The sequence below is a fragment of the Phacochoerus africanus genome, chromosome 9, assembly GCF_016906955.1.
Source record: "Phacochoerus africanus isolate WHEZ1 chromosome 9, ROS_Pafr_v1, whole genome shotgun sequence".
Taxonomy (NCBI): Eukaryota; Metazoa; Chordata; class Mammalia; order Artiodactyla; family Suidae; genus Phacochoerus; species Phacochoerus africanus.
This window is the reverse complement of record NC_062552.1, coordinates 126200819-126226773: the sequence shown is the minus strand read 5'-3', so window position 1 is coordinate 126226773 and position 25955 is coordinate 126200819. Positions and strand designations below refer to the sequence as shown.

Here is a 25955-nt window from a genome sequence, read left to right as displayed (position 1 = left end):
ATTCAATTTTTCATACATTGATTCTTTGTTTTCATAACCAGTAATAACAAAAGTGATAGAAGCTGTTAGTATTATTTCCTCATCCCATTAGGAAGCTTTTTTGTTGTAGGAATTTCAAACACACTAAAAAGTAGAGGGCAGGAAGTTCCCTGGTAGCCTAGTGGATTAAAGCTCCTGCATTGTTGCTGCTGTGGGGCAGGTTTGATCCTTGGCCTGGGAACTTCTGCTTGCTGCATGCAATAGAATATTGAACCCCTCGTTGCACTCACCCAGCTTCAACAGTTATTAAGCCATGGCCAGTGTTTTTTTTTTTTTTTTTTTTTTGGTCTTTTAGGGCCGTACCCACAGCATATGGAGATTCGCAGGCTAGGGGTCAAATCGGAGCTACAGCTGGTGGCCTACACCACAGCCACAGCTCAGGGGCTCGTTGCCTTCCCGAGATGCTGCTTGTCGCGGGGCCCAGAGACGGGGCCTCCAGGCGCCTGTGAGCTGGTCCAGTGGGGGTCAGAGGAGCCCTCTGTGCTCTCTTCTTTCTTCGTTTGTGTTTAGTGCCGCACCCAAAGCGTATGGAGGTTCCCAGGCTAGGGGTTGGATCAGAGCCGAAGCCGCTGGCCTGTGCCACAGCCACGCCAGATCTGAGCCTCGTCTGCAACCTACATCACAGCTCACGGCAACACCAGATCCCCAACCCACTGACCAGGGCCAGGGGTGGAACCCGATTCTTCCTGGATACTAGTCTGGTTCTTAACCTGCTGAACCACAGCGGGAACTCCAGCACTCTCTTCTTAAGCTGGGGTTTGCTCTGATCACTGCAGGTTGTGAGCGAGGAAGTGACAGAGCAGGTGGAGGCGAGAAGTGGTGGAAGGTGTCGTGTCACCTCCTGTCCTTCGGTACAGACCCACCCTATGCCTAAGCCCGCAGCACACGGAGGTTCCCAGGCTCGGGGTTGGATTGGAACTGCAGCTGCTGGCTTGCGACACGGGATCTGAGCCTCGACTGTGACCTACACCACGACGCACCTGGGACCCTTAACCCACGGAGCGAGGCCAGGGCTCAAACCTGTGTCCTCATGGTTACTAGTCAGATTTGTGTCTGCTGAGCCACGACGGGAACGCCGCAAGGCAGGTCTTATATAAATACAGTAGTTGTTTGCTGGAGACACATCGGAGTTGACATTAGTGAGGACTCTTTTAACAAACGTGTTGCAGTGTGGTTGGTTTATGATGCCGGGCTGCTCTCTGCCGTATGGCAGAGTGACCCGTTACACACACGTGTCCTTCTCCAGTTTGGTTTGTCACAGGGTATTGAGCACAGGTCCTCTGCCCCACAGAGGGCCTCGGCCTGCTTGCCAGCCTGCCCTGTGTGTGGTGGTTTGCATCCGCTAAGCCCAGACCCCAAGCTCCCCGCCCTTCGCCCTTGGCACCTGCAGGTCTGCTCTGTGTGTGTTTTTCTTGCGTAGCCGGGCTCTCGTGTGTTGTGTCCTAGATCCCGTGTGTCAGTGGAGGACTTGCTTTCTAAAATATGACCTTAAGCTTTTGGCTTTTTTCATCCAGCTGCGGAAAGAGTGGTTACACTCGTCTGTGTCTGCCGGTGATGCTGTGCTGTCCGGGGCCCAGGCAGAGCCTGTGCTTTTGATCCGTTAGGGGAGCCAGGAGCTTCCTGCAGGGAGCCTTCAGGGGAGGAGCTAAGTAGGGGTGTGTGCGCACATTTAGTTCACTCGGAATCACTAGACTTTCTGGAAAAGTGTGGTTTTTTGGTAATAAGATGACACTTGTCATATAAATCTTTTTTATCCAAGGATTGTTTGAAGAGAACGCTGTTTTTTGAATGGCTCTTGTGGCCTTCAGTTGCAGACTTCCCAGGGCTAGATGTCCTGTTTTGAAATGTTAATTATTTGCCAGCGTTTCAGAGGCTCCTGTCGTTTGCCTTGTTTTCAGTGGGTCTCGTCCCTGGCCGTCGCGGGAAGAGGACAGGACCGGCCTGGCAGTGGCTGGAGAAACCGGAGTCTCACTTTAGAAAGTTAGATGAAAACAGCTTCCTTCCTGTTATTAGCTGCCCTGCCTGGTGGACGGCGAGCTGAACAGGAGGCAGAGGGACGTTTCCTGCCTTCTCTGCTCGCGGTCCGGGTTCTTTTCCTTTATGCTGACATTTTTGTATTAGTGAAAAAATATTTTTGCTTATTTTACAAAAAATACCTCAGAAATGCATAGGTTCAGCTGGATAATGCGATAGAGCTTTTAATGTGGATAGCATGGCATCGAGTCTTATTCAGATTTAATGGTTGATGGTAAAAGAAATAGCATTTAAAGCAGTGAAGCTGTTTTTATCCTGTCTAAAATATTTTTGCTCCTCAAACTACTTTATGAGCCTCTGTAACAAAAAACAAACCAAAACCACACAGCCGGATTTTTCTATACACTCGTAAGCATTTTGGAAAGGCATGGTTCCCACCTTAGCCTGGCAGTGCCAGGGCTTATGGCCTCAGCGCCCAGAAGCGCAGGCCTGTCGGGGGCTGGAGTGGGTGAGAGCCGGTCAGAGCTCAGGGCCACCCCCTTGGCTTGGCAGAGAGGCCGGCTGCTCCCGGTTCCCTCTTCCTGGAAGGGGAGTGAAGGCGGCTGGCTTGGTTCTTGCTCTGGTTCAGAGCGGTTGCCTTGAACATAGGTTAACCCTGAGTTGCTGGGGGAGTTGCTTGCTCCTGCCATTTCGGAGGTTCTTGCTCTCATGTCTGGCCGCGGGGGCTGCAGTCTGGCGTTTCTTTGTAGCCTCAGGTGTCGGGCGTGGGATCGGGTTCTAGAAGACTGGTGTGGTCTCGGTAGAAGTAGTTCTTTTCCCTCAGAGACATTTATTCCTCACGCGAGACTGCAGAGCCAGTCGTGGTTAAATACGGTAAAGGCTTGAATCAACTTTGAGGAAGAGGATTACCGTGAAAAGTTTTCCTTTTCACCGTTTTTGTTTGTTTTTCGTTTTGACACCATGGTCTTCCTTGTGTGTCAACCATCCAGTGCAGAGACGCGGCCGCGTGGGCCTTGGCCCGCTCAGTGTTGGGACCCGGCTGATAATTAGGAAGCGGGATGAGCATGGTTTATGTGCAGAAGATTCCGGAGCTTCGATGGGACGCCGTGGTCTCCGCACGGACACTGGCGTTGTTCTTTGAACGCTGATGTGCTTTTTCCTGTTGTTTTCCAGTCGCGTGTGTTTAGGAGTAAATAGCTGTCTAGTAAGGAGACTCCCACGTACGCGTGTTGAGGTAGGAGAAGGCGCCCTGTGTCCGGCTCAGGAGCTGGGACGGTGACGACGGGGTGGATGACGGTGAAACGCCTCCTTGGAAGCGGTAGTTTCTCTTTTGTTCCAACCGGGTCAGAGGTCGGGGCGCTGGGCAGGGGGCGGCCCTTCGCGGGGCGCGGGTGAGAGAAGGCGATGGGAGAGGCGGCCGGAGCCGTGGGCAGCGCCGTGGGGCGGTCCTTGCACCTGCCTGGGCACCGGCTGGCCCTGAGGCCCCCGTTCTGGGCCCGGTGTGTGTCCCTGTGGCGTCACTAGTCAGGGAGGCGGAGGGCGGGCGTGGGGGAGCCAGTCTTCGGGCCGAGGCCGAGTCACCACACGATGCAGCGGCCCCACGTGTGCACACCGAGAGCTCGTGGCGTACGTCTGCGTGTCGCGTAATCCTCCCGACGACCCTCCGTCCCGCGATCATCCTCACTCACCGGTGAGGAAAGCGGAGCTCGGGGCACACTCTCGCAGCACCACTGGGGGGCCCGTCTAACCCAAGCGCTGCTCTTGGCCGCTGTGCCTGTGGCTGCGTGTCGGTGGCTTCCGTAAGTATCCTTGATACCTCGTGTGTGTGTGTGTGTTTAGGGCCGCACCCGCGGCGTATGGAGGTCCCCAGGCCAGGGGTCAAATTGGAGCCTTAGCAGACGGCCTACACCACAGCTCACAGCAACGCTGGATCCTTAACCCACTGAGCAAGGCCAGGGATCGAACCCGCATCCTCATGGATGCTAGTTGGATTCGCTAACCACTGGGCCACAACCAGAACGCCCCTTGATGCTTCTTGAATAAGTGAATGAACGAATCATGGAGCCCAGCAGCATCTGCGACCCCGCCCTCCATCCTCCGGTGTTTCTGTAACCGCTTCCCTAGTAGTAAGCACTCTTGTGACCTGTATCGCAGACTAGTTAGTTACTGCCTGTTTTTTTTTAAGTTTCTTACTTCCAAGTGAACACGGTTTGGTACAGATTGTTACTGCTGCCCCGAGTTGCTCTAGGACATTTCCGCCACCCTCAGGGAGCCCCGAACCCGCACACTCACTCGCCATCCCCCTCCCCCGCCGCCACTGATCTGCTCTCTGTCTGTGGATTTACCCCTATGGACAGTTCGCTTAAACGGCACCATAAAACGTGTGGTCTCTGTGCCTGGCTCCTCGCCTGGCACCCGGCTCGTAGGAGGCGTTGATGGTAGCACAGATGTGCGTAGTCTTGCGTTGTGTGGAGGGAGCATGTTTTGTGTCTTCAGTCATCGCCCGATGGACATTCGGGTTGTTTGTGGCTTGAGGTACGATGAGTAATGCTACTGTAAACATTCTATGTGCAAGCTTTTGTGTAGACGCACGTTTCATTTCTTTTGGGTACATGCCGAAGAGTGCAGCTGAGGAGTTACGTGGTGTGTCCACATTCAGCGTTTGGAGGAACCGCCGGACAGGAGTGACTGCACCCTTTACGGCCCTGATGGTAGCGTGGGAAGGCCCTTGTTCCCTTCGCTCCCACCGGCAGTTATTCATTATTGTTAGTGTTAGGGTGTTTGATAGGCAAGAACTGAGATGGGATGCTGCGAGAGATGCACGCAGACCGGCAAGAAGGCTCTGCCTGCTGCTGTGAACTCCAGCCGTCCTCGCGCGCACGCGCGAGGAGGCGAGGGACGCGTGGCTTTGGTTTGTGCTTCCTTGCTGGCTCACCATGTCGAGTGTCTTTCCCTGTGCTCAGCCATTTGTGTGTCTTCTCTGAGAAATGTCTGTTTAGCTCTTTTGCCCATTTTTAAATTGGGTTATCTGTCTTTTTGTTAGTTCTATGAGATTTTTTTGCTATTTTGTAGGTGCAAGTTCCTTATCCAGGTATATGAATTTGCACATATTTGCAAATCGGCACATAAATTCTCCATACTGTAGCTTGTCATTTCACTTTCTTAGTTGTGTCCTTTGAAGCACAAATACTTTTAGGGTTTTGTTTTTGTTTTTGTTTTTTTTGCTTTTTAGGGCTGCACCCACGGCATATACAAGTTCCCAGGCTAGGGGTCGAATAGGAGCTACAGCTGCTGGCCTACACCACAGCCACAGCCACAGCCACGCAGGATCCTTAACCCACTGAGCGAGGCCAGAGATTGAACCTGCATCCTCGTGGATTCTAGTTGGATTCCTTTCCACCGCACCGCAACGGGAACTCCCCTAGGGGTTTTTTTTCATGTATTTATTTTTTCTTCTAATTTTACTGACGTACAGCTCTGTATGAGTTTAAGGTGCACAGCAGAATGATTTAACTTACATGCATCATGATGCGATCACCTCAGTGCATTTCAGGAGCATCCATCATCTCCTCTAGAAACAGAATTAAAGAGAAAACAGTTTTCCTTGGGATGAGAGAAAGCGCTACAAACTTTCAGTCACCAGATAAATGAGCCGCAGGTGTGAAATGTGCAGCGTGGGGAGGGAATATAGTCAGTAATCGTGTGATATCTTTGTGTGGCGACGGGTGACAACCAGCCGCGCGGTGTCCATCATTTGGGAATGTACAGAAATACTGCGTCGCCGTCTGTACCAGGAAGTAACGTCGCGTCGGTCAGTTCTCCTTCAAAACCGCCACTTTCATGGTGAAAGACAAGATTCACGGCTGTCAGAATAAATCCTAAGAGTTCTCATTACAGGAGCGTTCGTTCCCCGGCCAGGGGTCAGCTCCCCGCCACAGTTGTGACCCATGCCCCGCGGCAACAACACTGGCTCCTTAACCCATTGTGCCAGGCCGGGGCTCGAACCTGTGTCCTGGGGCTACACTCGCTGTGGCCATCGTTTCCTAACGTATGACGCCAGGTCAGCATCCCGTGCCCCCAAACACACACAGGGCTGCGTGCCGGTTATCTCGCAGTAGGACGTGTGAACATGTCAAAAGGGTCGGCTCCCTCAACGACCCGCATACGTAATGTTGGGCGCCGTGCATGACGTCCATGGTGCTTTTTTCCCCTTGCTGATTCGATCCCGGGTTTCAGCACCAAAAAAAAATTTTTCCCCCCTTTGGTTTTTAAAATGGAAATTTTTTAATGTAATAAGAAATATGAAGTGTTGCATATGTGGGAAATACAGATAAATAACAAGGGAATAAAAATCTCAAGTTCGTTTCTTTGTACGAAACCTGGGCTTTGGGTTTTCTCAGTTTGCTCGCTCCTCAAAAGCTGACAGTTTCTGTTCTGCAGGTTTGAGAGGTTATTTGACTTCCCTAACACACAGGTAAATGTTAGCAAGTGGTGACAATTTTGTCCAATACTCGGGGTGGAAGAGAGAGTAGAAGATGGATTTAAAGTGTTATGTCAAGATCTGTATGTTCTTATGGCTCTGAAGTCAAACCATGTCCTATTTGATGTGATCGCAGCACAACGTTGGGTATTTTTGGTTTCCAAAAATCCCCCCAAATTACTGATTAATGAAATAGGTTGCCTTTCTTCGAATGTATTAATTTGCTGATGATTTGCAAACTTCTTACTTTCTTATTTTACTCTCGCCGTTCCCTTCTTAGTTGCCATTTTTATCAGTGTCTTTGTGAAAACCCTTGGACTAGTGTCTTCTAGAAATGTGCCAGCGAGGCTCAGACTGGACGGTCAGGAGCCCGGAAAGAGGGAACCAGGCTTCTAGGGGCCGGAGCCCTGGCGCTGTGCTCTGTCCTCAGTCTCAGACAGAGGCCTGGTGAGTCCAGGGCATCCGGGAGGAAGAGGTGTAGACGTCCCCTTCCGCCCGGCCGGCGGGTCACAGCCCAGTCGTGAGTGTGTCGCTTTAGGATGCCGTGGCTTTGTGCTGGGAAGGAGTGAGGGTTGCAGGGCCCTCTTCCTGCCCCGCACAGCAGCCAAGCTCACTTCCTGCTCCCTCTTCCTGCCCATGGCCGAGCTCTCCGGGGGCGTCCCCGACTCCGTGCGGGTGTGTGCAGGGTCCGCTCAGCTGACCTACAGGGTGGCTCCTGTAAGCCAGGGGTGCACTGTGGACTGCCTTTTGTCTTTCAATAGAATGCTAAGGGTACAGCTGGCTAGTAAGCTTCCTAGATGGCTAGTTAGCCAGTAAGAACAGAAATACACGCATTGCTGGGTGCCTTCTCCCTCCTGCTGACACTGGGGCACAGTCCTGTCCCCTCCTAACCTCTGCTGACTCCCCGGGGGACCCCAGCCAGGCCCTGACTCTGATGCCAGCTGCATCCCGCGTCCAGGTTCACAGCTCCAGCCCTGCTCCTCTCCAGAATCCGGGCTCACTGGCCCGGCCCCTCCTGGGGTGCGCAGGTCACCCCACTCTGCTCCCTGCCCCTCCTCCCAGGAGGTTGGGCCGCTGCCTTGGAGACACCAGTCCTCCGGGCCCACCTTTGGGTTATAGTCGGAACCTCAGTGTCCAGCCACAGTGGGCACTCTCCTCCCTGCCCCGCCCCGTCCCCAGTTCTGCTGCTTTTCGCCTTTTATCCACAGGATTTACTGTCTTCTGTGCCATCTGCTTATTCTTAGTGTGCTTTGTTTCCTTGCTGTCTTGCTCCACTAAAATGTAAGCTCCATACCTGACCCGGGAGCAGGACTCCAAGGCTGATTTTAAAAGCTGTGTCCTGGAGTTGCCGTCGTGGTACAGTGGTTAACGAATCCGACTAGGAACCATGAGGTTGTGGGTTCAATCCCTGGCCTCGCTCAGTAGGTTAAGGATCCGGTGTTGCCGTGAGCTGTGGTGTAGGTCACAGATGCAGCTAGGATCCCAAGTTGCTCTGGCCATGGTGTAGGCCAGCCGCTACGGCTCCGATTAGACCCCTAACCTGGGAACCTCCGTATGCCGCGGGAGTGGCCCTCAAAAAAGACAAACATAAATAAATAAATAAAAGCTGTGTCCTCACAGAACTTTTACCTGTTTCTCCCTCTGCCCCCATCCTTCCAGAAAAGGTATGTCCCCCCCCTTGCACCCTCATAGCTAGTGTCTTCTCTCTCTCTTAGCAACTGAAAATTCATCCATGCAGCTTATTTCCTGAATATCCTATGGCTCTTCCCTTGCTCGTCCATGTGCTGTGTTCAGTGTTTCTCGCCCCGCCATCTGCCCGGCCAGGGGGACTCTGAACGGCAGGGAGGTGGCCTCAAGGAGGCGCTCCAGCCGGGCTTTTCTCATAAGTGAGGTTTTGCCTTGAACTTGGACAGGAGGCCTGTGGGCCTCAGCCTGGCGGGGCAGCTGGAGATGGAGAAGGAAGCAGGGCCGAGCCAGAGGGCCCCGGGAGGGGACACTGTTCGGAGCGAGGGGCGTGCCAGCCAGCAGGTGCCCGTGCCCAGCAGCGGGCCCCGTGCACGTGCTGGGGGGCGGCCAGCCTCAGCGAATGCCTGCCCGCGTGGCCCAGCCGTTGCGGATTCACCCTCCTGGGGAATAATTCCAGCTGGTTCCGTGGCATTTCTTCAGAACTGTTGCATTCGAAGAGCAGTGTGGTAGAGAGGGCAGGGAGCCTTCGGGTGTGCAGAAGAATGACAGAGATGGTTGAAAGGCTCTAGAAAACTGTACAGTGTTGAAAAGCACAGGAAGCTGTGACTGTTCCCATCGAGAAGGAGAAGCAGCTTCTCAGATCTTTCCACTCCACGGTTGGGTTCTTTATTGGTACAAAATTAGGTGAAAGAGCCAGACGACTCGATGTTAAACTATGAAATGTTTGTTTGTTTAGGGCCCCACCCGGGGCATACGGAGGTTCCCAGGCTAGGGGTCAGATCGGAGCTGTAGCTGCCAGCCTACACCACAGCCCCAGCAACGCGGGATCTGAGCCATGTCTGTGACCTGTGCCACAGCTCACGGCATCACTGGATGCTTAGCCCACTGAGCGAGGCCAGGGATTGAACCCGAGTCCTTGTGGATACTGGCCAGATTCGTTTCCACTGAGCCGTGACAGGAACTCCAATGACATTTTTTTTTTAGTTAAATGCTGGAATGGGGTACATTTTATCTTTTTTTTTTTCCTTGCCATTTCTTGGGCTGCTCCCTCGGCACATGGAGGTTCCCAGGCTAGGGGTCAAATCGGAGCTGTAGCCGCCAGCCTATGCCAGAGCCACAGCCACGTGGGATCCAAGCTGCGTCTGCAACCTACACCACAGCTCACGACAACGCTGGATCCTTAACCCACTGAGCAAGGCCAGGGATCGAACCTGCAACCTCATGGTTCCTAGTCGGATTTGTTAACCACGGAGCCACGATGGGAACTCCTGGGGTACATTTTAGAGGAGAAAAATGCCCTCAGCTTTTCCCTTCTTTCTTTCTGCGCTGGAGTGGTCACCAGAGCAAGAACGTAGCTTAGATGACCTCTTAGGGGAAGGGTACTGGAGGCGGCCCTTCCAGCAGGGCCTTCACACCTTCTGGGCCGCTGGCCAGTGCCTTGCGTTGCCTCCACTGGCTCGTCTAGGAGTGCGGAAGGGCGAGACCGCGCGCCCCACCCGTCCCAGAAGCCGGCCCCAGTGCCCTGGGCAGACACAGACCTGAGCCGCTGCACCAGCCTTGGGCTCAGGGAGGCCCAGTTCCCTCCCTCATGGGGGGGGGGACGGTGCTGCCCGCTGCGCAGGGTTGCGGGCTGGCGGCGGCCGTAGGTCACGTCGGGTGCAGACTCACGGCCCGCCTCGCTGTCACTCGGATGCTGTGGCGGGCTCGGCAGCAGGTGCTCTGCCTGAGTGGGTCACTGGTTCACGTCCACGCTCCGCAGAGACTTCGCCCTCACCTGCCTGAGTAACGTGAGGTCAGAACAGTGAACTAAAGCTCCTGCCTCAGAACTTGTGCTTGGTATGGGAAAAAATGTGACTCTTGAAAGCTTTCGTCCCGTTTCCCCAGGAGCAGCAGCGTCACGTGCCGACTGTGCTCTTTCAGGCGCGTCCCGGCTCCTGCGTCCTGCCGGTCGCCGCGCTGTGATGAGCGTCGCGCCTTTGAGCCCGTGCGGGGGGCGGACGGCAGCTCCGAGCCCGACCGGAGGGCGCCCGGCGCAGTCTCCGCCTGGGCCGAGCTCTGGCTCCCGCTGCCGCTTCGTGTTGGACATTTAGGAAGAAATTCTTGAACTGGGCATCGGTGAAGCATGGCAGGCAGGCGCGCAGAAGGGCCGAGATCGCTGGACCCGCGGGCGCGCGGCTCTGGGTGAAGGGCGGCCCGTGGAAGCGCCGCTCTGGGGGGCTCGTTCCCTGGGGCGGGCGAGGCGGGGTGGAGGCTGTCGGGGTGGTCAGGACCTCGTGGGCCAAACTCCCCTCCCTCCGCTGGTTCAGCGGGTCCGGGAGCCTCTGCTTGGTGGCAGCACTGCTGTTCGCGGCCCGCTCGTGGGGCCTTTTTGGGGTACTCGGTTTTCGGGGCTGAGCCCTTAGTGGCAGGTACTAAGGGCCGCCTCGCGGCCGTCGGTGTGGAGCCTGCCTGGTAGAGCGTGTTTGTTAGGCGTGCATCCTCTTGGTTGCTAGTTTAGCTGGTTTCTAGGATGAGTTGGGTGGTGCAGTTTGTTTGTGTGTTAAATGTGTCATAAAGCAGTGCTAAGAGAACTGATGAGCACACAGTGTCACCCAGGGATAGTGGGTCATGAGAGCTTACTCGGTGCTGGGCACGGCGCTGAGGGTTTGGCCAGTGGCTTCTTGGAGAAGTGCTGTGGCTTCCAGTCGGCAGGTGGGGCGTCCGCCAGGCCCCTGCGGTGGCCCGGGGTAGCCCGGGGGTGTTCGGGTTTAACACGCGGACCCACAGCGGTTGGGTTGGCCCGCGTGCGAGTGTGTGCCTTCGGCGAGGGACAGGGGTCCTGGCAGGTCGCTAGCCAGTGTTCATTCTGTGCTTCTGCCTTTCCCTTTTCTTAAACCTGGATTTTACTGAGCAGGATGCTTCCAGTGACTCCCAGAAGAAGTGGCCTGAATGTAGCTGGCTCACTGGCGCGAGCATCAAACGTAATACTGTCGCCGGTGTCTGGGACTTGCATGCAGGTACTCCTGCCCGTCAGAAATTAGGTTTCTGCCACTTCGCTTTTACGAAACATCTACGTTAATACTTGTTTTTGGTAACCACAAGAAGCCCCAGTACAGCTTTCACTTTGAGGGGAAAGGTGAAAAGAGTGCTCAGTGTTTATCTTGCAGTTTCCGAGGCGCGCCCGCGCCCCACCCTCCAAGCAGTGAGAGCGGCCCCGCCAGGCCCCCTCCCCGCGGCTTCGCACCGCACCTGCAAGTACCTGCGAGCGGCTCGGCTTAGTGGCTCAGGAAAAGTTTCCCAGGACCGCTCCATGTTCGGTCACGAGGAAACCTGGGTGGGACTCGGTTGGCAAAGATGGACCAAACGGAAGGAATTGAGAAAAGCAGCCCTTCAACTTCCGAGCGGAGGCAGAAGAAGGAATGCGGGGCCGACCCTGGAGTCTGTCCCCAGACCAGCTCTGGGCAGGGTTAGCCGCCTTCATGTGGCAGCAGGCTGTTGGCATGAGGCTTTTCCTGGTTTACTGTTGGCTCAGCACGGCCTCCCCACCCGTTCCCCACCCCAGCTTTTCTGACTCAAGCTGAACCTGACTCGTCTTCTGAGTCACAGTATGACAGGGCTTCCTTTGCAATCCTCTAAAATCTTAGACCGCATTGAGTTAAAATTGAATGTTCGTGCCACAGCATTATAGTTCCTGCTTATCAGCCTGTGTGGAAGAGTTTGTCCTCGGAGAGCTTTATTTGGGAATTAATGGGGCTTCTCAGAAGATTCAGCTTTCTCAGACTAGTGATTCATAGGGAGACGGGTTTGTGACTGTCTCCCCATGAAGGGTAGTTTTCTGTCATTTAACCAAAAAATCACAGTTACTGAAGTTTCTGTGGTGGCACAGTGGTAATGAACCTGACCAGTATCCATGAGGACGCAGGTTCAATGCCTGGCCTTGCTCAGAGGGTTAAGGATCCGGCATTGCCATGAGCTGTGGTGTAGGTCACAGATGTTGCTCGGATCTGGCGTTGCTGTGGCTGTGGGGTAGGCCGGCAGCTGTGGCTCCGATTCGACCCCTAGCCTGGGAGCCTCCATATGCCCCAGGTATGGCCCTAAAAAGGCCAAAAGAAAAAAAAAATCATAGTTATTAAAACATAGCCTATTTAAGCACATTTTTCCAAAACTTTTTGGTAAATGTTGATCCTATCAGCGATCTGAACAGTGCGGAGTTAGAGCTGTTTGGGAATTTCAAACTCATTCAAAGCTTGTGCTGCTGGAAGCGTGTCTGCTTTTCCTGCCGCTGGATCAGGACCTGGCTCTCCTGTTCTCCAGTGCCGGGGATGCTGCCGCGGCTGCTCAGCGTGGGTGGAATTCGTGTCTACTTCATTGTCCTGCCTGTGGCCACACTCCCTGCACCCTGGGGCGCTGGTCTGGCCTCTTCTCCCACGGGAGCTCGGACATGTAGAACCTTGGCGTGTCCTGGGCTCCAGCCTGGGGACTTGCCCGCACCACCTGCGGCCGCCTCTCGGAGCTGCCCTGGGCCTGCACCTGCCAGTGGCGGGGTCCTCGCTCTTAGCAGCAGCAGGTCCTGCTGTCTCGTGACGGCACCAGAGCTGGCAGCTGCCAGGGAAGGGGTGGACTGTCCCCTAGGGAGGGAGGAGACCTGTCCCTCATGTCTTCTGCTTGTCCCTTGGCCTTTGGGCTCCTGTTTCTTCATTAGCAGACGGACTGTTGGGACCGGATAGTCTGAAAGACCATTTCTAGGTCCCAGCGTGTGGCTGCAGAGTGGCCTGGGCCGGTTGGGGAGTGGGGGGCCTGTGAGCCTGAGGGGGCCGAGGTGAGGCGGGGGAGGGCAGGACAGACACTGGGGAAGGCCGGGCGGCCCCTCCTGCGGGCGCTGCCCTGTGACACTGCCCTCTTTGCTCAGCCTCTCCGTCTTGCCGCTCCTTCCAGCCAGTCTGATCTTACTTCCTCTGGTGATAAACAGACCCGGGGCGGGGGGCAGTTTCTGCCAGAGATTCCCCCCCCGCCCCAGTTCTTCCTGGCAAAGCTTTTTCCTGTTTAAAGGCAGCACTGGATCGCATATGTGCCAGCAGTTGCCCTGATTGGTTGATTGAGTTGTTGCCTTTTAGGGCATCCGTGAGGTTCTGTAGGGGACAGTCTTGGGTTGTAGAAGAATGAAGAGATTAGGAAAAAATGTATCCTCATTAATGTTTAGCTAAATAAGGGCTAAAGCTTTATTCAGTCTTTTTTTGGTGAAAAGATATTTCAAGCTGTTGAATATATTCTTAACTTAGGAAAACATGCAAGCGCCCCCCACCGGCCCCCACCCCGTGGAGAAGGTAGCCTTCCCTGAGACCAGCTCTTGAGAATAGTCGTTGAGTCTCTGTGCCCCAGGGACTTGGGGAGCAGCTTGACCAGGTGGAGGTAGACCCTGCCTTCCTGGGCCCTCCAGTCCAGCGGGAAGGATGGCAGTGAGTGGGTACAGGTGCCAGGCTTACCAGCGGGCTGCTGACCTAGTCACCTGGCTGGAGTCGGGGCCCAAGAATGAGTAGGAGCTATGGGTGAGGCCTCCAGGGCTCTGCTGTGGGCGACCCAGTGTTGAGTGAGGGCCTGCCAGCTGGAAGGCAGGTACAGTAGGATTGAGGGGAGTGCAGGAGAGGGGGCATCGGCTGGGCCTGGGCGTGCCTCAAGCTGGGTGATTTTATTTATTCATGCATGCATGCATGCCTTGCCTACAACATATGGAAGTTCCCAGGCCAGGGATCAAACCTGCACCACAGCAGTGACAGCGCTGGATTCTTAACCTGCTGTGCCACATGTGTGAGCATTGAAAGTCTCACCAAGAGCCTCGAGAGGCCACTGAGTGAGCAGGGAAGTGATGAGATGGCTTTGGAGAGGGGTGCTGTGGGGCTGAAGGGCAGGAGAGCAGCTGCAGGAGCGCAGGGCAGCCTGGTGGCCTGCCTCCCAGGAACAGGAAGAGGTGGCATCGGGGGCGCCTGGGGGTGGGTTTGGGGAGTGGTCCAGAAGGGTGCCCAGGGGCTGCGGCTGTGGGTGCAGACCAGTGGTGCAGGACTCCCAGTGGGCACCGACCCCAGCAGGGGCTGCGACGCAGAGGCCCCCAGGGCCGGCTCTGTGAGCTGAAAGGGGCGGTATCTGTCCTTAGCTTGGTGGCTGGTGCGGGCACACCGCACAGGCCCAGCGAACATCTGCCCACTGGGCACCTTTTTGTGTTTGCCGATGGAGCGGGAGGGAGAGGTGCTTTCACTCTTTGTAACATTTTGTTTGTTTGTTTTCTGGCCGTGGGCACAGCTTGCAGGGAAGTCGCTGGCCGGGGATCAAACCCACTGCTCAGTAGTGCTCACGCTGAATCCCCAACTGCTGGGCCACCAGGGACTCTAAAGTTTGTAGTAGTTCTGTTGTCTTCCTTCATAATCTGTTATCACCACGAAGTCAAGCATTATCTCGACATTACAGCTGATCTGTTTTCTTCAAGCTCTCCATGTTTGCCTTGCAAGAATCTCGATAGAAATGACATTTAGAGTGAGTCCCCAGAGGTGTCTGGTTGCTGTGGTTTTGCTTGCATCCTGGCTCTCGAGGAGCAGTGTGGAGAGCTGGGAGCGGCCTGTGTTCTGCAGAGCCCCCCCCCCCCAGCCCCCCGACCCCGTGGGCGCCCGGCCTGCTGAGAGGCTCTTTCGGAGCCGTCAGCTCGCCCTCCAGGGGGCTGGAGCGCCAGTTCCCTGGCTAGAGGTCCCCCGCGTCAGCTGGCCCTGCTGAAGTGATAAAACAGCAGTGGAATCGTGTAAGGAGTCAGCTTGGTCTCTCTCGGGCTGCATGGCAGCCCCCACCACTCGGTCGCCGCCCCCTCCCCACCGCAGCCGCCTGGGGCCTGGGTTGGGTGCTTAGGGCCAGGCGCTCAGGATGACCCCGCAGTCATCCTGGAGTCTCCTCTTGTTTCACCCCAGGCCGCAGGCGACTGCGCTCAGAAGTGTCACTGTAACCCATGCGGCCCTCCTCCTCCGGGCCGTCCTCGTCGCCCCAGCACCCGTCACCTCCCTGGTCACCTCCCTGGCGGGCTCACCCCGCTCTCCCTGTGGCCGCAGATGAGCTTTAAAAAGAGCTTAGAAGTGTTTGGGGAAACGCTTTGATCTTACAGAGAAGTAGCAAATAACAGGGCAGGGAACCCCGTCTCGCGTCTGCGGGTGTGCCCTCGCCCTTGGCCTTGGGTGGTGCTGGCGGCGCTGCCTGAAGGAGGAGGACTTGGGCTCGCCCGCCCCCTCTGTAGGAGGGGGGCCTCTCCTGGCGGCCGGTCAGGAGGGTAGAACGTTGCTTCAGTTGCGCTTGCCCTCCGCTTTCGTCGCGATTAAACTCAAGTTTGGCAGGAAAATCACAGCAATGACACCTTTTATCTCCTTGTGTCCTTCAGGGTGATGCCGGGTTTGACTCTGTCATCATCACTTAGGTGGTGTCTTCCCGGCGTCACATAAAGTCCCTTTGTCCTCTTTTGATCCATAAGCGTTTCGTTTGGATGCACTTTGAAATTATGTCAATATCCCATTTCTCAGCAGTTTTTAATGTAGTAGTGGATCAATATCCGTGTGTGCCGATTCTGCTTCATTTAACGGGCTGGTTACTCTGTGACTGTCAATCACGATCTTGGCTCCCTGTCCTTCGAGCACGTTCTTACTTCCAGGCGCGACAAGGTGTCCTGGCTCCTCGTCTTTTCCCGCCCAGCTCTGGAGTTGGCCTGGTTCCTTGGCTGCAGACTGGGATTCAGAAGCCGAGATCTGGCGCTAGTTGCGCTCTCAGCTGGGGTGTTGCTGCCTCAGGGCTTCTCCGTAGACAGAGTGGAGGCTCCATGGGTACCTTCCCACCCATTTATCTGTGTGTTTTCTGCATCCACGTATATTGAAACTGTGAGTTCACGCTGGCTGACGCCTCCTCTTCTAAGCCACTGTTAGAGGGTTTCGTCGTCTCCCTCATCCGTAACTTCCTCTTCTGACAGCGCGGAGCCTGGCTCCCGCTATGTTGAATGTGCGGGCCGTGTGAGCATCCTGCTCCATGCAGCAGACCTCCTGTCCGTCGCCTGCCCCACACCCCAGCATCACCCAGTTTGGGCTCTCACCTCTGCTCCCTGTTGGGCTCTGCCTAAAGGGGGCACCGGATGGAGACTGGAGGGGCTGGCAGAGGGAGAAGGGACTGGTGGCTTCCTGCTGGCTTCCTCTCTCTTTGAGGGACACTCCTGCAGCCCTCTTCCTCCTGGCGGCAGGAAGCGTCTTCTGGTCTGGGCATTTTCGCAGAGACCCCAGCTCCCCGGGCCCGCCCCTAGGGCCCGCCCCTAGGGCCCGCCTTTGCTTCGAGAGCCCAGCCACCAGCAGCCGACCCAAGCCCGGGCCTCCAAAACGCCGCTGCTTTCTTTGGTTGCCCTGATCCTAAGGGTAGCAGTTGCTTCCTGCATCTGCGGTGCCCGTGTTAATCCTTTTCGCTTTTCTGGGCACCTAGTTAACAGTCCTTTGTGTGGTAGCTTCTTCAGGTAGCTGGTGTGGTTTCTGTCTGTTGACGCTCCCCAGTCCGGATGGCTGCGGGTGTAGACACTTATCGAAACCCCTTCGAAGGTCCCTCTTCCTTCTTTTCACTGGCTAAGCCCTTCCGTCTTTCTTGGTCCCCTCCTGCCGGAGTGATTTCATGGCCTCTCAGTACTCGTGTGGTTCGCGGGGTGGTCGGCTGCTGTGTGTGGGTTTCTGTCTGGTCTTAGCTGATGCAGAGTCTCAAGGATCTCTGCACACGCCTGCAGGACTTCTACTGGGTCCTCAGAACTGTTTGCAGATACTGGGCATTTACAAAGAAACGTTTTCCTTCTGGATCCTTTTGTTTATTTGTTCTTTTTCATTTTTTTTGGTCTTGTCTTTTTAGGGCCTCACTCGCGGCCTGTGGAAGTTCCCAGGCTAGGGGTTGAATCGAAGCTGTAGCTGCCAGCCTACATCACAGCCACAGCAGCGCCAGATCCGAGCCATGTCTGTGACCTACACCACAGCTCACGGCAATGCCGGATCCCCAACCCACTGAGCGAGGCCAGGGATCAAACCTCATGGTTCCTAGTCGGATTTGTTAAACACTGAGCCACGACGGGAACTCCTCTTGTACTATTTTTTAAAATTAGGTTTCATTCAATTTCAATCAAGTCGATTTCTCATTGCTTGATTCAGTTTCGTCACCTTTTCAGCCTTCGTCTAAGGAGTCTCCACAGCCCTTGCCCAGGCTGTCACCCTGGTCCTTCCTTTCAGGGACACTGCAGAGCTGTGTGAGGTGCAGAAGCAACCCAGACAGCTTCTCTAGAAGGGCAAGGGGGGACCGCGTGAGGAGCTTCAAGTAAGATAAGTGACGTGGGAAGAAAAGAGATGCAGAGAGAGCTGTTTAGGTCTCATCCTTGCCGCAGGGACTTCTTCGCCGCCGCAGCCCTCCCTGCCGGTAGGTCCCTGGGGCGGGAGGGGCTTTGGCTGTTAGTTTGTGGGAGATGGGACCGGTTCCCTGTGCTGTACAGCAGGCCCTCATTGTGCATCCGTTCTAAGTAGAACAGTTTGGATCTGCTAACCCCACCTCTTCACCCATCCCACGCCCGCCTCCCTCCCCGTTGGCAACCACAAGTCTGTTCTCTGTGAGTCTGTTTCTCTTGTGTAGACAGGCTCATTTGTGCCCCACTTGAGGTTCCACTTAGATGCTACCTCACGTGCTGTCTCCTTCCTCCTGACTTCACTTAGTGTGAGAATCTCTAGTTGTATACACGTTACTGCAAATGGCATTCTTTTGTTCTTTTTCATGACTGAGGAGTATTCCATTGTGTGTATGAAATCTTCCTTATCCAGTACTTTCGGGTTGTTTCCATGTCTTGGCTGGCTGTTGTGAGTAGTGCTGGAGGGAACACAGGGGTGCGTGTCCTTTTTAAATTATGGTTTTGTCTGGACATGTGCCCAGGAGTGGGATTGCTGGATCGTGTGCTAGTTCTGTATTGTTTTTCCCAGGAAGCTCCACGCTGTTCTCCATAGTGGCTGTACCAGTTTACAGTCCCACCAGCAGTGCAGGAGGGTTCCCTTGTCTCCACACCCCCTCCAGCATTTGCTTTTTGTAGACTCAGTCATGCTGGCCATTCTGACCTGTGTGAGGTGGCACCTCATGGTGGTTTTGATTTGCACGTCTCTAATAGTGAGTGACGTTGAGCATTTTTTCAAGTGCCTACTGGTCATCCTTCTGTCTTCTTAGGTCTGATGCCTATTTTTCAGTTGGGCTGTTGATTTTTTTGTCATTGAGCTGTATGAGTTGTTTGTATATTTTGGAGATTAAGCCCTTGTTGGTTGCATCATGTGCAACTATTTTCTCCCATTCTGCGATACTTTATTAAAAGCAGTCATTGCTATAAAGTAAAAATAGCATAATTCAGTTGAAAAGAAGCAACAGAATGGTGGCACGGTGTTTATAGCTGTTACGTGTGACGAAGCCAAAATAACGCAGTTGACTGAAAAGATCACGGCTCGGTCAGTGAGCACATGTCAAGAGTGAGACTTAACGTCACAGGCCCGGCACCCGCTGTGAGAGAACCGCACCTCCCAGGCATCGAAGAACTGCCCCTTTCAAAGGAAGATGAGACCTCAGGAGACGCGCTCCGGAAGGCAGGTTAGGACCAGGTAAACGGCAGTGCCTGCTGGAGAGTCCTGGAATTTCATCCTAAAAATTAATTTGAAACAGTAAAAAATCTGTCGAAATTTATTCGCCATGAAAAAATAATTTAGGAGTTCCCGTCGTGGCTCAGTGGTTAATGAATCCAACTGGGAACCATGAGGTTGCGGGTTCGATCCCTGGCCTCACTCAGTGGGTTAAGGATCCGGCGTTGCTGTGAGCTGTGGTGTAGGTTGCAGACGCGGCTCGGATCCCGCGTTGCTGAGGCTCTGGCGTAGGCCGGTGGCTACAGCTCCGATTGGACCCCTAGCCTGGGAATCTCCATATGCCGCGGGAGCGGCCCAAGAAATAGACAAAAAAAAGACAAAAAAAAAAGCAAAAATGAAAAAAATATTCATAAAAATTTTTTTTTTAATTTAAAAACTTCAGTGTTTAACCTCTGTTCAGTGGATACACAATTTTAAATTGTTGGTATGTCAACTTAATGAAATAACTCTGCAGCTTTTGAAGATCGTGGAGTATAGAGACGTGAAAAATGTAAGGAGTGAAATAAAAGAATACAGAACCAGCCATGCAGACATTGGCCGTGTCTACAGTCAAGGCTGGGCAGGGGCACATGGAGTTAGAGTGGGTCATGGTACAGTTGGGAGTGGAATTTTCCTTGCGTTCCATGAGTATTGCTGTGAGGTTTGCACATTTAAAACAGTGGCCGGCAAGTTTTGTAGACGAGCCCAGAAGGGTGTGTTGAGCCGCTGCCAGGGCGAGTGTCGCGGCGCTGGGACCTGGCTTGTGGCGTGGCTCCTTGGCACGCGGCGGCACTGTTTCCTTCCCACGCTCGCTCCTCCAGAGGCGAGACAGGACAAATCTGACTTGCTGGGATTGTTTTCTTCACAGTGAAATGGAAGGTACCATCTGCTTCTCTCCAGAGATGCCAGGAGAGGTTGTGGTCTTAAGTGGCCTTTGAAAGTCCATATTTCCATGAGGAATTCTGGGAATGAATGTTCTGGGCGATATGTGAAAGCAATAAAGGTGAACCTTAGGTGGCCTTTTAAGTTCTAGCTCAAGGGTTTTCTTTAGCGGCCCCCGCCGCCCCTTTTCTAAATAGTTGGGGCCCAGTGTGTCCTGTTGCGACTTGTGTCACGGGTGTTTACCGTGGTGCTGGTGGTCATTCACCGTCGTGGGCGCCAGGAAGCGTCCGGTGCTCTGGCCTTTTTCTTAGCTCTGGGAACCACGGCGAGGAAGCCGGGTGGTGCTAAGCAGCTGTTTAAGGAGAAAAATTAAGAGTTAGGTGAATAGTATGGAGCTCAGCCAGAAGCCCGGAAAATAACCGATCGCGGGTTTAGGGGGCCTGGGAGATACCTGCAGACATGCACATACTTAGAAGAGAGAACTCAGAAAAAGCCCTGGGAGATTTTGCCCAGTTTCCCCCAAAGGGAATGTCTGTCAGGCTGCAACAGTGGAGGATTCGGAAAAGAGCTGTAGCGGAGTTCCCATCGTGGCGCAGTGGTTAACGAATCCCACTAGGAACCATGAGGTTGCGGGTTTGATCCCTGGCCTCGCTCAGTGGATTAAGGATCCAGCGTTGTGGTGTGGGTCGCAGACGCGGCTCAGATCTGGCATTGCTGTGGCTGTGGTGTAGGCTGGCAGCTACAGCTCCAATTCAACCCCTAGCCCGGGAACCTCCATGTGCCGCGGGAGCAGCCCTAGAAAAGGCAAAAAGACAAAAAAAAAAAAAAACCCGTAGAGGACAAACCAAGCTTAGTGTAAACGTGAATTGAGGCTTGAAGGTGAAAATAGGAGCGGGTGTGGGTGGCGTAACCCGCTGGATGCTAGGCCGAGGGCGGGATGGACCGTGGCCGGGAGTGCGGCTTCTGGAGTCAGAGCGTGTGGCCTCCAGTCCAGGGGCTGCAGCAGCGAGCTACACAAACTGGGGGTTCGCAGTGGTGGAGGTTTTTTCTTTCATGGTTCTTGAGGCGGGACAGCAGGGCCTTGCGCCTTCTGAGCCCCCAGGGAAGAATCTGCCCGTCTCTTCTGGCCTCTGCTGGTGGGGGCCGCCCTTGGCATCGGGTGCCTGCATCTCCACGTGACGGTCCCCTCTGTGGCTCTGGCCCAGACTCCTTTTAGGAGGACGCCAGCCATGCTGGACGTGGGACCCACCCTGTTCCCGTTTGGGGCTTCATCTGCACTGGATTACATCTGCGAAGACCCCGCTTCCAAATAAGGTCACAGTCACAGTTTTTGAGGGGACACCGTCCAGCCCAGTCCACCTCCCACGGGCCCTGGCTCGGCGGTCTCCTCTTAAAATGTGGGTGGTAGTGGGATTGCTCTCGGGGGGTGGGTGTGCGGCTCCCAGCCCCGACCCAGCTTCCTCCTGGGGCTCATGTGACGGCCAGGGTGGTTACCACTGGACAATGTCTTGTCTCCCCCCGCCCCCCATGCCGGCTGCCCAGTGGCCCGATGAGCTGACAGGTGGCGCCCAGAGCTCACTGACCTGGCGTGGTGGGCCGCGAGCCATCCTGCAGACCTGGCAGGACAGCTTAGTGTCCGCTCCTTGGGGATCCGAGCTGTAATGATTTTACTGGGACTCCTCTTGGCGAGGGTCTTTGTTAGAACAGATGCGAGGTTCGGGTCCTGAGGTCAGTGTCCTTGTTAATGTAGCGAAAATCCCGACTTCCCAGACAGTAACAACTTTATGGACGTTAACTATTCCTGAAAAGAATTCATTTAAAAAGTGAACTTTTTTTTTTTTTAAAGTATAACTTAGTGCAATGTTCCAATCATTTAAATTTTTATCTGTTACCAAGTTACTTGCGTAAAAGGTTAATTTTACTTTTTTTAATTTGTAGCTAAACCATTTACACAGCTGGTGAAGGAAATGCAACTTCATCGAGAAGACTTCGAAATAATTAAAGTAATTGGAAGAGGTGCTTTCGGTGAGGTAAGACCAACTTCGTTTTGTTAATTTTGCCTCTTCTGCCAGAACAGCAGCAGCTCCCACCCAGTGCTTCTAGGGTCCCATCCAGTGATCCCAGGAGGAGGTAATTACTGGGCTCCGTACTTAGGATGGGTAAAGTCCGAAAGGTAGAATTAAGGAGAGAAAAATAAAAAACAGGCGCTGGTGGCTGGCGAATGACCCTGAGCATCGTCTGGCCTGGAGGAGCTCTTACGGAGAGCGGAGCCGTGGGGGTGGTCAGTTGAATGAAGGTCCTGGCACTCATTCTCCAAACAAAACAAGCAGGGGAACATGACGGGTGTTCTCATTTTTTGCAGCCGTCCAGGAGGTGAGCCTGGTTCCCGCGTCTGGAGGAGCAGGTGGTGCGCCAGGTCCCGCGGGGGCCGCAGCCTCTGTGCCTAGCACCCTCCTGGCGGAGGGCAGGCCACTCTGCCCTGCATGGGGCTGCTGTGGGTCCCTCAGCAAGCTAGAATCCAGGGGCTTACTCTCAGTCACTTAAGAGTTTTGCCTCTTGAGGAGTTCCCTTTGTGGCTCAGTGGTAGCAAATCCGACTGGCATCCATGAAGATAAGGGTTCGATCCCTGGCCTCGCTCAGTGGGTTAAGGATCCGGCGTGGCTGTGGCATGGGCTTGGAACTTCCACATGCCGTGGGTGTGGCCCTAAAAAAGAGAGAGAGGAAAAAAAAGTTTTGCCCCTTCAACTGTGAAACAGGTTAAGTCCTCTCCCGAGGTTGTACCTTGAGCGCCTGAGGCTGGGGGACGTGTGCTGGTTCCCCAGGGAACATGCGTGCCAGCTGCTCTGTCCTCATGCAGCGCCCGCGCCCTGCCTGGCAGCGAACCTGTTGCCCGCGCCTTGGGGGGCCGCGCTCTGCAGTGTGCGGCGGAGACGTGGAGGGAAGCGAGCCCCTGAGCGAGCGCGCTCTGCCCTGAGTGTCTCAAGCCTGCCGAGTCGAATCCAGCCTGTCCTCTGCCTCAGGAAACGCGGCAGCACTTTGGGCGATGCTGCCCCCGGCCCCTGGCGACAGCCCTGCTTTAGCTGCGGGGCCTCAGGGCCCAGAAGAAACCACTGCTGCGGAAAACACCGTGAGACCCCTGCAGGGAGGAAGCGCGGCCCCCACCTCTCCTCCTCACCCCTTTCTCCCCGCTGCCCCAAGGGTGCTCTGGCAGCAGCCCGGTCCTCTGCGACGGCGGCTCCCATGCCGACCGGGACCCTGGATCCAGGACCCCCAGCCAGATTTGGGTCATGGCACAGGGAGCTCATTGTTTTTATTGTTTGTTTTTTGTTTGTTTTTTGTTTTTAATGCTTTTAGGGCCACACCTATGGATGTGTGGAGGTTCCCAGGCTGGGGATCTATTCGAAGCTGTAGCTCCCGGCCTCCACCACAGCCACAGCGTCGCCAGATATGGGCCACGTCTGCAACCGACACCACAGCTCATGGCAATGCCGGATCCTTAACCCACTGAGCGAGGCCAGGGATCGAACCCACAACCTCATCATGGATGCTAGTTGGATTTGTTTCCTCTGCACCACAACGGGAACTCCTAACGTAGTGAATTTTTGAATCAGGAAGTTATCTCCGTCTTTCATCCTTCACAGTCTGTTTTTCCAGAAGTTCTTTCAGCTCATCCTGTGCCAATGAAGTTTTTTTTTAATTGCAGCATGGTTGATTTCCAGTGTTGTGTTAGTTTCAGGTGTACAGCACCGTGAGTCGCTTATGCCTGTGTAAGCACGTCTTCTTTTTCAGGTTCTTTTCCCTTACTGGTTATTACAGAACAGCGAGTGTAGTTCCCAGTGCTGTACGCTAGGTCCTTGCTGGGTTTCTTTTTTCTTTCTCTATTTCGGCTGCACCCATGGCAAATGGAAGTTCCCAGACCAGGGATCGATTCTGAGCCGAAGCTGTGACCTACACCACAGCTGCAGCAACGCCAGGACCATAAGCCACTGTGCCAGGCCAGCGCCTGACCCGCTGTGCCACGGGCCCGGTTGTCTCTTTGATGTGTAGCAGAGCGTGTGTGTTCAGCCAGACTCCTCATTTACCCCTCTCTTCCCTTTCCCTTAGTAACCGTACATTGTTTCCCATGTCTGTGGGTTTCTGTTTTGTAAATAAGTTAGTCTTTTTTTTTTTAGGTTCCGTGTATTGAGTGATACTGGGACATTTGCTTTGTCTAACTGAGGTCATTTAGTGTGAGAATCTCTAGGTCCATCTGCATGGCTGCAGCTGGCACTGTTTCCTTCTCTCTTAAGGCCGAGTGCTGTTCCGGTGTGTCTTTGTGCCACGTCTTCTTTTTTTTTTTTGTCTTTTTGCCATTTCTTGGGCCGCTCCTGCGGTGTATGGAGGTTCCCGGGCTAGGAGTCGAATCGGAGCTGTAGCTGCCAGCCTACGCCAGAGCCACAGCAACGCGGGATCCGAGCCACGTCTGCGGCCTACACCACAGCTCACGGCAACGCCGGAACCTTAACCCACTGAGCAAGGGCAGGGATCGAACCCGCAACCTCCTGGTTCCTAGTTGGGTTCATTAACCACTGCGCCACGGCGGGAACTCCTGTGCCACGTCTTCTGATCGCTCCCTCTGTTGATGGGCTCTTGGGTTCTCCCATGCCTTGGCTGTTGTGGGTGGGGCTGCTGTCAACATCGGGCTGTGTTGCCCCTTTTCCTTGAGCACAGCGACTGTGAGCTTCCTCCTCCCGTCAGCGTCCTGGGACAGCCGTCCAGGAGTTCCTTCCATCCTGGTAACCCCTCCAGCGAGCTGGTTCCCTAGCAGTGCCCAGGGCCGTGTTTTTGGTGTTTGTCTGACAGCTGGGTGCCTGCTGAGCACCACAGCCTCCCGTATTTTCACAGCCGTGAGCACCGAAGCCTCTCGCCTCTGCCCACGCTGCGGCTCCACGGGGCAGATAAGAAACTGAGCCCCGAGGCTGGGCCTGGCCCCGGGGTGGGCTGCGGAGGAGGGCACTTGGTCCCCCGCCTGTCTCCCCAGCCCTGTGCCCTGCCATCTCTCTCGCTCCCAGAGTGACTTTGAAAAGAACAGTTTGAAGTCAGCAGAGCAGTCTAACCCTCGCCCCCTCCCTTCGTGCTGACCTTTTCTCACGTTTGGCTGCTGCTCCTCCCTCCCTGCCCTCCCCGACCGTGCGGTGTGTGCGAGTTTCACTGAACCCCTGAGAATAAGCGGCTTATGTTAGGTAAGGTCCCCAGTGCCTGCTACTTCAACGCCTGTCTTCAACTAGGGACAGTCTTTTACTTAACCCCAGAAACTTGAAATTTAAAGCTGACAGAACACGTGTTTACCCAGTCTGCCGTCTTGTGCCAGTTTTGCTGGTTGGCCCAGTGCTGTTCACCAGGTCTGGGCACTGTGCTTACTTGTCGTGTTCCAGAATCACTTTCTAACGTTTTGTAAAATTATTTTGATTTGTATTTCTTTACTGAAATGTCTTTTTTTTTTTTTTTTGCTTAGGACTGTACCTCTGGCATGTGGAAGTTCCCAGGCTAGGGTTTGAATCAAAGCTGCAGCTGCAAGCCGCAGCCACAGCAACTCAGGATCTGAGCTGTGTCTGTGACCTACACCACAGCTCACGGCAGCCCCAGATCCTTAACCCATTGAGCGAGGCCAGGGATCGAACTGCATCCTCACGGATACTAGTCAGGTTCGTTTCCCTTGAGCAACAAAGGGAAATCTCCAAAATGTCTTTTCTTGAAGGTAGTTGTAGGCTCATCTCTCATTGAAACTGCTAAGACCAAGTTTTTGGCCATTTTCTGGTAAACCAAACAAGATTTTTTTTTTCTTTTTCTTTCTTTTTTTTTTGCTTTTTAGGGCTGTACCTACAGCATATGGAGGTTCCCAGGTTAGGGGTCCAATCGGAGCTGTAGCTGCCGGCCTCCACCACAGCCACAGCCACGCCAGATCCGAGCCAATTGCTTTTTTTTACATTAAATTTTACTTCTGCATTTCACTCCTACACATCTTAATCTGAATCATGTTTTACACAGACAGATACATTCTCTTTCCTTGTATGTATGGTATGTCTTCTGGAAGTAGTCTGTGCCTTAATAGGCCTCTTCTGAAGAATTAAGCTTCCTTATGTTCAGCATCTAATTTCCAGCCAGATCTGGGTCATTCATGAGGCTTGTCATTTTCATAATTTCATTAGTTTCCTCAAATGTTATCAACTTTACCATTCTTGCTAAGTTAGACCCTT

The 25955-nt window shown here is 54.3% G+C and overlaps 1 protein-coding gene across 3 annotated transcripts in view; it reads left to right on the top strand.

Annotated features, from left to right (window-relative positions):
* The window catches only part of CDC42BPB (CDC42 binding protein kinase beta), a 102362-nt gene that overhangs the window by 16683 nt on the left and 59724 nt on the right, over positions 1–25955 (top strand). For all 3 annotated transcript variants that reach the window (XR_007137172.1, XM_047797172.1, XM_047797173.1), the window contains exon 2: positions 21658–21749. Coding sequence is in view for 2 of the 3 variants with exons in the window: in XM_047797172.1 (XP_047653128.1) it covers positions 21658–21749 (92 nt within the window). In the remaining variant the exon portion in view is untranslated. The remainder of the gene's footprint in view (positions 1–21657; positions 21750–25955) is intronic.